The sequence below is a fragment of the Enhydra lutris genome, unplaced genomic scaffold (assembly GCF_002288905.1).
Source record: "Enhydra lutris kenyoni isolate GAN:26980312 unplaced genomic scaffold, ASM228890v2 scaffoldscaffold24, whole genome shotgun sequence".
Taxonomy (NCBI): domain Eukaryota; kingdom Metazoa; phylum Chordata; class Mammalia; order Carnivora; family Mustelidae; genus Enhydra; species Enhydra lutris.
Genome location: NW_019154108.1, coordinates 20,539,812 through 20,553,037, shown reverse-complemented (window position 1 = coordinate 20,553,037; position 13,226 = coordinate 20,539,812). Strand labels below are relative to the sequence as shown.

Genomic DNA, 13,226 nt, shown 5'->3' with positions numbered 1-13,226 from the left:
GACAGAGATCACAAGTAGGCAGAGAGGCAGGCAGAGAGAGAGGAGGAAGCAGGCTCCCCGCAGAGCAGAGAGCCCGATGCGGGGCTCAATCCCAGGACCCTGAGATCACGACCTGAGCCGAAGGCAGAGGCTTTAACCCACTGAGCCACCCAGGCGCGCCCCCCCCTTGAATTTACTTTTAGTAAATACTTTTAGTTTTTGTTATAATTGGAGGTGCCACATTTGGGGGAATCTAGCATTTCTTCACTTTTGTCATAACACGAGAAATAGAAGAGGAATTAAAACAATAGCTACTAAGAGTATTAGAGTAAAATAAAGAAAATGTATTGTTTTCTTATTCTCTGAAGTGTCAAGAAAATTATAAAAAATGCCTTTTAGAAGAGGACTGCTGATAGAAACTGTCTTCATTGCCTTCTTCAGACTTATGAGCTTTTACTCATGAAAATGTGTACAGTGTTTCTTAGGTATGCATACATAATTAAGAGTATAGCATTATTGCTTTTAACTCAAGAATTTGCTGGACAGAAATTATATTTTAGTGGTTAATGGTCATTTGTTACATCTACCTATAAACCCTAGAGGCAGTCCACACTTTGTGATGCCATTTCCTCAAAGTTAATTAAAAGCATTTTGCCAGTTTTTCATTTAAGACCTCATTTCTAGGGGCACCTGGGTGGCTCAGTGGGTTAAAGCCTCTGCCTTTGGCTCAGGTCATGATCCCAGGGTCCTGGGATCAAGCCCCACATCCGGCTCTCTGCTAAGCAGGGAGCCTGCTTCCCTTCCTCTCTCTCTGCCTCTCTCTCTGCCTACATGTGATCTCTCTCTCTCTCTCTCTCTGTCAAATAAATAAATAAATAAAAATTAAAAAAAAAAACACCTCATTTCTAAGGTCAGGTAGATGATTATATCCATAAAACATAGGGTTAATGGCAGTTCCATTTTGATTTTGTACATACTTTAGGGGTCTTTAGGGTATAGCAAATATATAACCTAGATAAATTTAGTGTAGGTAATTTAAACTTCTACCTTTCAATAAAAAAAATGTTCATTCATTCCTGTGATTCCCAGGAACATAGGACGAGGAGGGAGAAAGCAGCTTCCAAATTTCCTTCTAAGTAAAAAACCTTTGTTATACTTTTAACCCTTTTTGTCTGAAGCCTTTCAAGTAAAGGGCAATAACCTCCTTGTTTCTAACTTGTACATGACCAAACAGATGCCTCTACCAGTGCCCTCTCTACACTGGTCTTCTGAGATCCAGTCAGGAGGACTGCAGTTTATCTCAACAGCCTCTAGAGCAAAACTCAACGAGAGCATTAACATAAGCAAAAAACATAAGCACTCAACCCTTTTTCCTTGTCTTATAAAAACCGTGGTGCCCTCTGGAGGTTTTGCATTTGGAAGTTAATAACGCGGATCTTCAGCATAGGAGATGGAAATGATATGATACTATAGATAGTTGTATTAAGAAAAAAACCTTTTATATCATTAGTACCGACCATCTTGGGACAGTAATGACTATAATGCAATATACAACCATCTTAAATATTTTTGATGTACAGAACTTCAGTGTGTCAAAGTATTTCCTTTTTTTTGTTAAGAGATACTAAAAAGGGAATGTAAATGTTTTCTGTCTTGCCTTTGCTTTCTTATGACCACTTCCCTGGACTTTGCCATTGTTAGCTCTCAGCTACTCCCAATCCAATATCTGTGATATTTCTTCTGAGTTTTAGATCTTAGCATTTGTTGTTAGTTCCATTTGTACGGCATTTGTATGCCTCAAGTGACATTTTGGAAAGTGAGGTAAACGGCCAGTGCAACAATCCACTCCTCATTTCTCACCTACATTTCACTTTTGTTATTTGTCTATTGGTGGTGAGTGGGTATTATCCCTGTCTCCTTGCTTCCTAGAGTGTCATTTGGACGCTGTTAAGGTAATAGGCTTACCCAGCAGATAAGTTGAAATATGAATTTATTTGAACTTCTCCTTACAGAGTCTGAATAATAACTGATCTGGAAACATTTGTATTTGATGTTTTTCTTTATTGTTATATGAAATCCTTGGTGTATGCTTGCTCTTTTTTATATTTATTTAGACGGCAGAAAACCATTCGAGTTTTAATCAGTTTCTGGTCAGTTTGTTTTTGGTTAATCTAGGTTTATAATGTAATTTGGCTGTCTTTGAATTATTAAGAAAATACTCCTTCGAAAAAATTTTCTTTGTGTTGCTTGATAGCCTGTCAGCAAGGCAATATACTCTACATTTTAAAACTTTTAAAAGCTGTAAACAAAATTTTAATCTCCTTTTGAATACATACCATAACTTAATCAGTTTTTTGTTTTTTTTTTTTTTTTTTTTTTTGCTGTGAAGGACTAATATAGTACTGGTTTTTCATAAATTCTCAAATTAATTTCTTTTAGAGCTAGTCTAGTTTCATACTGTTCAGAGAATAAAATTGTTATAGAACTAGGTATTTTCCCTATGTAATTTTTTTTTAAGATTTTATTTATTTATTTATTTATTTATTTTTTAAAGATTTTATTTATTTATTTGACAGAGAGATCACAAGCAGGCAGAGAGAGAGAGAGAGAGAGAGGAGGAAGCAGGCTCTCTGCGGAGCAGAGAGCCCGATGCGGGACTCGATCCCAGGACCCTGAGATCATGACCTGAGCCGAAGGCAGAGGCTTAACCCACTAAGCGACCCAGGCGCCCAGATTTTATTTATTTATTTGACAGATAGAGATCACAAGTAGGCAGAGAGGCAGGCAGAGAGAGAGAGAAGAGGAAGCAGTCTCCCTGCTGAGCAGAGAGCCCGATGTGGGGCTTGATCCCAGGACACTGGATCATGACCCGAGCCGAAGACAGAGGCTTTAACCCACTGAGCCACCCAGGCTCCCCCCCTATGTAATTCTTATATGGGTACTGAATTTTGGTCACATTAAGGAAGGAAATCAATGAAAACTTTCTTACCCCATGAATATTATATATGTAGAATATTCTTCTCTAGATGTTAAATTGGAAAGTCACAAAGATCATCAGATTTCAGTGTTGAGATATTTTATGATGATTTGATGAAGAATCTTGATTGAAAAGTAATCTCTTATCCAGAAGCCATTTTCTGTTCATAGTTGCTAATGATAATCTTCTGGTTTTATTTAGATTAATTTAAAGTTTGGTATCAGAAAACCAGAAGCTCGGACTGGAACTGAGACAGATACCTGTACAGCTTGTGCAGGTACCTTGATCCTTGAGTTTGCGGCTTTAAGTCGATTCACAGGAGCAACAATATTTGAGGTTTGCTTTTCATAGTCTTTGATGTCTTGGGTATTGGGCGTAACTAACTTTATATCTTTTTTTTTCATTGTTCAAGTATGAGGATTATTAGTTGGAGGATTGCTATCATTTTAGTGCACTTTTGTTTAGATTCCATTATACGGTTTTTGTCAAAAACCTAGAAGTCATTGTGAGGTAGATATATATTAATACAACTGCATTTTTCACAAACTATAAATGTTTAGGTTTATTCTTAGGAGATTTCTAGTCATATTATATGAATTTGATATCACAGATGTCTTACATGAAAAACTGTTTGTTTTATTTGTTATACTTCTAGATGGTCTGTTGCATTTCTGAGAACCTCACTGAAACAGTGTAAATTTTTGCACTTGTCTTGATAGTCATATCTGTAAGTTTGTTTACCCCCAAGGTTAATGTTATTTTTTATCCAAAAGACTTAATATTCCCCAAGTAATTTGTTATAGACTAGCTATGTCTCACACTTTAATTTTATCTATATGTTTAAGCATGTTATTGTGTGGAGTAGTATCACAAAACACCCTCTTTTTAAAAATATGACGGGAAATTTTTTAAAAATTCAGCAAATGGCATACATAAAGCAAGTAAAACTAGGGAATATATATTAGCATTAGAGACGTTGGATCTGAGTGTAAGTAAAACAAGTCAAGTGGTCTTTGTGTATCTGTATGTTCAGAGTGTCAAGGACAGATTTATCACGTTTGGTTTGATTTTATTCTGTACTTTGCTGATGTATTTTCCTTTCATTGAAAAGTATAGTCACTTTTGCACAGTCTAATTTGAATTACAAACTCTGAGATACTGATGCATTTATAGGTTAGGAAAGTGAGACTCAGAGTATAAGATGCACAGCTATGGATGAATGAGTAGAATTGAAATTAGAATCCACGCCTTTCTAAATTCAAAGCCCATACTCTTTCCACTGGTCTATTTTGTACTTATGAATAAATCTATTTGGAAATTATGATGTTTTAAACTTCATGAATATACAGTAATTTATTTTAAGAGAAGCAACATGATGCAGTTGACAGCATCGATCGAATACAGGGTTGGCAAACAACAGCCGCGGGGCCATAGCCAATGCCTATTTTTGTGAATAAAGTTTTATTGAAACACATCCATGCTTATTTATTTATTTGTATCTATGACTGCATCTGTGCTAAAGTGACAAGAGTTGAGTAATTGTGACAGTGACTATATGGATTCATAATGCCTGAAATACTATCTGGCAAAATGACTTTTGGTCTAACATATGAAGAGCTCTGAATTCTCATATCGTTCTGTAATTCATTAAACTTCGGTTAAGTCTTTGATTTCACTGGGCCTGTTTTCTTAGCTGTAAGATAGGAACAGGAAATATAATCTTTATGAAACTTTCTGGCTCTGAAATTAATAGTATTTAATTAAAGCCATTATCTGCTTTGTTTAAAAAAATCAGCATAAATAAATTGACTTAAGAGCAAAGACTATTTTATACTCTGTTCTTAAATCTGTAAAGTAGCAAATTGGTTTAATGATTTTTTTTTCTTTTGTAGAAGTGCTTCTCTATAGAAGTACTTCTCCAATGCTAGGTAGATTCCCATTCCGAAATTAAGTTTAACTTAGAAACTATGCTGTACATGTCTTACGCTTTTATGTTTTATCACCACTTTTTATCCAGAGCTAAGAATTTGATCAGAAACTATTTTAATTTAGTGGCCAATGGATAAAAATAAGTGAAAAAGAGAAACGGTGTCATAAGGTTATGTTTCGTATTGTCAGATGCGTACTAGTGAATTCATTTACTCTTCACTAACAGACTTGCACGCTGTGTAAAAAGTGGGTTCTTGACATGCCTGTTTGTGTTTCAGAGATGACACCCCAACCTTGGAATTCTCTAAGTAAGAGTCTGTGAGGAGATTTTCACTTTGTATTTAAGTGATAGAAATTATTTTAAGAAGTGCATTTAATTATGGCCGCAATTAATATAATTTTCTAATACATGTATATGAATGTGAACTTGTACTACTAATACAGACAAAAACATGAAGGTCTCAAACTGAGATCACTGCCACTAAATAGTATTTTTAGACTCTTTCTTTTTAACTAGGCTTGATTGGCTGAAAAAGAGCCAAGATTTGACTTGTAAAGAAATTTAATGTATATTATAAATGATTATCATAGGAATTTTATGTAATCCTTAAAATATTCTATGAGCCTTTGACTTTTGTTTGTTTCCTGTTTGCCAGAGACATGCAGTTCTTCTAATATCCTTTTTTCTTTTTTTTTAATTATAGGAATACGCAAGAAAAGCTCTTGATTTTCTCTGGGAGAAAAGACAACGAAGTAGTAATTTAGTGGGTGTGACTATAAATATTCATACTGGAGACTGGGTAAGAAAAGGTATGTAAGTTGGGCGCTTTCTTTTTTTTTTTCATGTAAATTGGGCTTTTTAAATCAAGCCTTCACATCCCCTGAATGGGGAAGAAATGATTTTCATTTGTTAAAATAATCTTTGGGACAGTATAAAGCATTGTTTTTCACTGGATTACTGGAATTTTAATTTAACCTGATTTTCTTCTTTGGGACCCCAAAATAGTACATTTATTCTAGATGGACTTACTGTTTTATTTCATACCTTAATTGATATAGCATTATAGATGTGATATGGGTGAAACACTAAAACTAGTTTTCTTGAGAACTAAAGAATCAGAATACGTCAGTTGTCTCACATTAAGTAAAAATCTATATTTAATAATGTTATCACTAGATGTTATTGAAATGAATTGGAATCATGAGACAAATGTTACATGAACAGGATATAGAATTATATAAAGAATATAATTTTATCTTTATAAGACACCCTTTTAGAGCATAGGTGAATGGAAATATACTAGAATATTTATTCTTAGAAAGACTATCTTATTTATTATCTATTTGGTATTATGTAAGGTTTTTTTCAAATTTTATGTAGATGGTTCTTGAAACTAATCAGAATTCTGGTTTCAGAATTCTACCATTTCTTTTCTGTTTTTTAATCTGCTTGGAACTCAGATACAAATTAATTAGTCAGAATTAATTTTAAATTAATCCTAATCCTTGTCCTAATCCTAATCCTAATCAGTGATGATGACACACTCATCATTGGTCTATGCATGGCCCATTTTACTTAATCCTTTTTTTTTTTTTTTAGATTTTATTTGACAGACAGAGATCACAGGTAGGCAGAGAGGCAGGCAGAGAGAGAGGGGGAGAAGCAGGCTCCCCGCTGAGCAGAGAGCTCAATGCAGGGCTCAATCCCAGGACCCTAAGATCATGACCTGTGCTGAAAGCAGAGGCTTAACCCACTGAGCCGCCCAGGCACCCCTACTTAATCATTTCCGCCCAGGTGCCCCATTTAATCATTTTTAATAATGTAATAAGGACCCGCAAGTGGACCATTACTTGACGACAAACACTTGTGCATATGATCCTTGACTCCACTTCTGCAGTCCTATACCTCTGCCTTCTCTAACTGAAATAGCATTCTTATCTTCTACTGATCATTTGCCTTTAATAAAGTTTTATTGCATCAGTATGTATTCTTAAAAAGTATATTTTTTGTTTTGTTTTAAACCTTATAAAATCATATCACATCATGCATTTGAGACTTTTTTCACATAATATATTGCTAAGATTCGTGTATATTGTTGCGTGAAGGTATAGTTGGTTTTTTTTTTTTTTTTTTGACTGCTGTATAATATTTTATTGGATGAATCAATCACAATCTGGGCATATAGATTGTTTCCTGGATTTTATTCTAATGAAAAGTAGTGCCATGAATATTTGTATATTTCTCCACAAGAGTTTTTCTTGGTTATGTATGGAAGAGTAGAATTTTTCTATAGGTTTCCCTTTTTTATTGATGTTCTTGTATTTTTTCCATTTTCTGTTCAGTTGTACTTTTAAAAAAAAAATACTGTTGATACCTATATGATACTGATTTATATGATAACTATCCATTAAAATTTATGGACATTTTCTTTTTGGCCTAGAACATGGCCAGGTTTTTTTGTTGTTTTTTTTTTTTGTTTGTTTGTTTGTTTTTCCTTTCCTCAGATTGAGAGAGAGAGAGAGAGAGAGAGAAAGGTTACATGAATGGGGTAGGGGGACGGGCAAAGGGAGGGGAAAAGGGAGAGTGAGACTCTGGCAGACTTCCATGCTCATTGCGGGACCTAGTGCAGGGGCCGATCTCAGGACGTGACCTGAGCTAAAACCAGAGTTGGATGTGCCTAACCAACTGAGCTACCCAGGTGCCCCAAACATGGCTGGTTTTTATGAACATTTTGCATGTACTTTAAAAAGTGTGTATTTTCTCATTCTTGGGTATAGATTTCTGTATATGTCAATTTGCTGATTTTCTGTTTTCTGTTAATACCAAGAATTAAGAAAGGTAGATAAAAGTTCTGACAGTGGTAGTGGACTTATTAATATCTCCTGTAGTTTTGTTTTGCTTTGTATATATTTTTGGGTGCATTAGTCTGTTTTATTAGGTGCATTCATTTAAAATACCTCTCTCTTCTTAGTTGAGAGAAATATTTTTGTGTCTTTTGTTTTAAACATACAAATGATTTAAAGTATTTCTTCATTATGTAGTGATCATCTCTAATAATGTTCTTTGTCTTACAGTCTATTTAATCTGATAATAATACAGCTACATCAGCTTTATTTTGCTTAATTGCCTGATAAATTTTCTATCCTTTTACTTTCAGTCTTTGCAGGTGCCCATGCTCTGAGTGTAACTCTTACGAAATTTAGATTGTTTTAAAAAGCCAATTTGTCAGTCTTTTTCTTTTAATTGGTGATTTCAGTCCATTTACATTTACTTCTATTTTTACTTCTATTTTTTTATGTATTTCTATTTACTTCTATTTTTAATATATTTGGACTTATACTATCTTAGTTGTAATTTCAGAGTGTTCCACCTTTCCTGTTTTCTCTTTAATCCTTTTGTTATTAAATGAAACCTATATTTACCTCCTAGTAAGACATGAACTTTAGCATCTTCTCCTACCTCTTGTCACCCCAACCTCCACCCCTTGTTTTGTTAATATTATGTAGTTATTTAGTTCTTATTCACTGTGAATATGTTCTTTTTCCTTTTTGGTCTTAGCGCAGCCCTCTTTTCCTTTCTTTAAAGGTAACAAACCAAACTGTCAAGGTATTTGGTCACTTGTACCTTGTGTATTTATTGCTAACAACATCTGGTAGATTTGTCTCCCTTCTTACTTATTTATCCCTGTTTTCAGTAGCTTTTAATAGTTTCTGAGGCCTTTTATGCCTAACAACTTTATTATGCTTTCATATTTGAGTGTTCGTTTGGATATATATAATTTTCTATTTAATTTCTTTTCCTTCAAGTCTTTGAAAATACAATTCTGTTGTGTTCATACATCATATTAAAAAATGAGAAATATTCTGATTTTTATGCCCTTATGTGTGTGATCTAGTCTTCCTCTTTGGAAGACTAGGAATATTAAAAGCAAAGAGAAATTTCTAAAAATGTCTCTGTAATTTTAGGTATAGACTTTTCTTTAGCTCTCCTTTTGATATTCTGGGGGTCCTTTCTCCTTAAAATCTTTGTTTTTAATTGCTGAAAACTGGTCTTATTTTTAAAAAAATTTTTTAAAGATTTTATTTATTTGACAGAGATCACAAGTAGGCAGAGAGGCAGGCAGAGAGAGAGGGGGGAAGCAGGCTCCCCGCTGAGCAGAGAGCCCAATGTGGGGCTTGATCCCAGGACCCTGGGATCATGACCTGAGCTGAAGGCAGAGGCTTTAACCCACTGAGCCACCCACGTGCCCCTGGTCTTATTTTTTAGATATTCTTTTCATTTTTATTAATCTCTCTTTTTGCACTTTCTGTTATCTAAATCAATTCTGTTTCTCTGCTCCATATATCTTATCTTTATATTTTCTTTTTTTTTTTTCTTCTGCCTTTCTTTCTTCTGGAAAATTGCCACATGTGATCTTCCAATTTGCTGATCTCTGCCTCAGCCTCATCCTTTCTGCTATATGTCCCATCTGCTTTATTGTTTTAACTGTTTCATTTTTTATTCTGTATATTTCTGCCTGGTTAAAACATTTTTCTTGTATGGCACCTGGCTGGCTCAGTTGATAGAGCATGAGTTCAATCCCCATGTAAGATGGAGAGCTTACTTGAAATTTTTTTTTCTTATTATTTTATATTGTTAGTATCTTCCCTATCTTTAGTATGTCTACTAGGCTAATTTTAAAATTAAATAATTTAAAGTAAGTGTGCCTGTTTTGTTATTTCTTCTTCTGATAAATTCTCATTCCAGCACCTTCTTTTTATTTTTAGAAAGTCATGCTGCTTAAATGTTTTTGGCATGTAAGTTTATGTTCCTTTTTCACCTATTCTGTGAGAAGGTCAGATTCCAATCCCTGTCATCCCCGGTGATCTTAGGGATGAATTCTAAGAATTTTTGTTAAAAAATACCAATGCTTGGACCCCAGGAGAGTCTGATTTAATTGATGCTGCATGGTCCCTGGGTATAGGGATTTCTAAGATTGTAATTGTAGTTGTAATTTAAATTGTAAACTCACCAACCTCAGGAATTACTGGGAAAGGTAGGGGAAAGAATGTCTAAAATTAGTTCCCACCTCTTTTGTTCAATTCCTTATGCAGGGTTTCAGTGCTGTCCTGATTTTACTCCTGAGGAGACCTGGAGCACAGACCTGAGTTGTAGCAAGTGTAGGAGGAGGTGTGTCTTAAGATAGTGGTTTGGGAGAAGTAAGAGCAAAGCTCTAGCAGTTTCCCTCCTATATGATTCTTTCTTAGTCATGTCTGGCTGCCTTCTGCTCCAGGCCAAAACCACCCTCTCCCCTACCTGCTCTGCCCATGCTGCCAGGCTTCTTACAGTTTCCTTTGGTCCTCAGTGATGATCTTGGAGGGAAGTTGCAGCAATTAAAATTGGACCCTCCAAACAGCAGCAGTCTTGATTTCATCTCTACTCTAACTTTAAAGATTGATGTCTTACTGATTAAGGATCTAAATGTTTTTAAAAACGTATAATGGTCCTCTCTAAGGTTTCCTTTTTGGAGTTTCTCACTGAGAAAGTGAGCTTTGAAAAACTTCTTAGAACTATTATCTCCTGCTTTTAAATAAGACTTATGTAACGAGTTTTGCAAAGTAAGATTCTTTTTTTGTAAATATACAAACATCAGCAATGAACCATTGTTATTCATCTAGTAGGGTTAATATTTCTATAAATGTTGAACTTTTACTTTAAACAGTTTCATGTTTAGACTGACATGTCATTCTTTTTTTATTTTATTTTATTTATTTGATAGAGATCACAAGTAGGCAGAGAGGCAGGCAGAGAGAGAGGGGGAAGCAGGCTCCCCGCTGAGCAGAGAGCTTGACGCAGGGCTCGATCCCACAACCCTGAGATCATGACCCAAGCTGAAGGCAGAGGCTTAACCCACTGAGCCACCCAGGCGCCGCTGAGGTTTCATTCTTAATGTACTCCTACCCTCACTTATACTCTGTCAAGAGGTTTTAAGACTTGTTTAATAAAGAACCATGTTTATATGTATTTTTTTCATAGATAGTGGAGTTGGAGCAGGGATTGATTCATATTATGAATATCTATTGAAAGCCTATGTCTTGCTTGGAGATGACAGTTTTCTGGAAAGATTTAATACAGTAAGTTGATCTAATTTTATAGTAACTTTAGAGCCAATTTTATTTGAGTGCCAGATTTTGATAGAAACTGAACTGAGTGAAAGTTGGAGAAATAATCTTTTTTAAATGTGTATTGGTTTTTTTTTTTCAGTATTCCTTGATGATGTTGGACAAGGGTAGGACAAAGCTACGTACATTCCAAAAATTAGTTTACAAAGTAATTTTATTTTCATCTCTTTTCAGAAGTTTTTGAGTTCTGCCAGTAAGTCATAAAATAAGTAGATTTGAGTTTACCTAATCTTTTATACAAGGAAGTGAATTTATTGGAATAAATTACTAGTTATCTTTCTCCTTTGGACTCCAATTCTTGTTGAAATCTTGGAAATTTGGCCTAGTCCTTGATCACACCAAGCATGCAGGGCTTTGGAGATTTAGGGAAACTAGTGAGTATTCATTTCAAAAGCAGGTCAATAACTCTTTTTAAGTCTGGGTCAGAACCACAGGCATATTTTTAGGGGAGAAGGGGAGGGATTACTGAACCTGATCGGTTTGCCTTTGTAACTGAAGCAAATTGAAATCAGTACAGTAAACTCATCAGCTATATCACTGTATTCTTTTCAACATCATTTACAATTTCTTTGTGCACCCATCAGTTCACCCACATTACTGTGAGACAGTATGGTATAGTGGCTAAAGTAGGGGAGTTTGTCCCGCTTGGGTTTAAATCCTGGTGTACCACTGGTTTTGTGTCTTTGGGCAAGTAACTTTACACTATTTAATTCTGTTCCTTATCCACAAAATGGGAATATTAGTATTATCATAGAGTTATTGGAAGCATTAAATAAGCTAGTGCATGTGAAGTGTTAGAACAATGCCTTAGCATCTAGCAGATACTCAATAATACATACTAAATAATAGATGAGTTAGGAAAAACCAGTAAGAGACCTAATAAGTTGCCAGTTGAATACTTAAAAAAAAAAAAAACATGATCACATATTATTAGATTATAACAAGATTTTTTTGAGGTGAACCAGGACAGGTTTTTTTTAATTGGCTCATGGATTGACTAACAGCTCAACCTGTTTTTGTCAAATCTGAGAAATACCTAGAAGGTAAAAGAAGAGGAAAAAGAGTTTTTATGAATATAAAAGATGTAGCAGACTGTAAGAGTGGTAACAGTAACTAGATGCATTAATTTAAGTAGTGGTGAGCTCCACCAGAGTATTACATTAGCTGAGAAGGGACCGAACTTCCTATACACAGGAGAAAAATGCAACTAATTCTGTAATACAGAAGCCTATAACTATACTTCAAGAGGACATAAGAGCATCCTTTGGCCACAGCCATGGGCCGTTCCCACAAGACAGCAATAGGATCTCCCCTCAGAAGATTCTATATTAACTATAGTCTTTAATATTCTGCATCAGAATTAACACAGGGGAGTATATATACTATATTTTAGAAAGATTTCCATATAGAATAATTTAAATATTTACATAGTTAATAAGTAAATGTATTTATATATAAATTCAGGTTAACTTTCTTCACAGTGAGATTTAATTACTGTTTTTAGAATAATACATCTTTTTTCATCTACTTTCATGAACACATACTGTGATCTTCTAGCACTACGATGCCATAATGAGGTACATTAGCCAGCCACCTCTTCTGCTTGATGTACACATCCACAAGCCAATGCTGAATGCTCGAACTTGGATGGATGCTTTGCTCGCCTTTTTTCCAGGTTTGCAGGTAAAAAAACAAACCAAAAAAAAAAAAAACAACCAAAAACCCCACACCAAAATACCTGTGCTTTTTAAGTATTAACATAGAATAATTAAATGCATATGTGATCTCTAAAATTGAGTTACCAAAATGGAGTTACATTTTAAAATTAATATACATTTTTCTGTTTATATAATGACTCTAAAGTCAACTCATATTTTGTTAGGTAATTTTGTTGTTATTATTGACTTCTAGGTCTTAAAGGGGGATATTAGACCTGCTATTGAAACTCATGAAATGTTATATCAGGTGATAAAAAAACATAATTTCCTACCAGAGGTAAGCACATCATCTTGGGAATTCTAATTTACATATATTATAAATTGCTAATTTAAAGATAGCAAATGTTATCTTCAGGATTGGTTTATTCTTTCCTATTTGTTTTTTTCCTGGTTAAATAGTTTATTTAATTAAGTAGTTTTTGGTTTATACAGTACTATATATGTTTTTCCTTTTTCTCATG

At 34.5% G+C, this 13,226-nt stretch overlaps 1 protein-coding gene across 5 annotated transcripts in view; it reads left to right on the top strand.

Moving 5' to 3' along the window:
* LOC111150866 (ER degradation enhancing alpha-mannosidase like protein 3) overlaps positions 1-13,226 on the top strand; it is a 66,189-nt gene that overhangs the window by 28,629 nt on the left and 24,334 nt on the right. For 4 of the 5 annotated variants that reach the window (XM_022508509.1, XM_022508512.1, XM_022508510.1 and 1 more), the window contains exons 7-11: positions 3,158-3,292; positions 5,590-5,695; positions 10,902-10,999; positions 12,605-12,730; positions 12,959-13,042. In XM_022508509.1, the coding sequence (XP_022364217.1) occupies positions 3,158-3,292; positions 5,590-5,695; positions 10,902-10,999; positions 12,605-12,730; positions 12,959-13,042 (549 nt within the window). The remainder of the gene's footprint in view (positions 1-3,157; positions 3,293-5,589; positions 5,696-10,901; positions 11,000-12,604; positions 12,731-12,958; positions 13,043-13,226) is intronic. The other variant, XM_022508514.1, reaches the window with a different exon arrangement.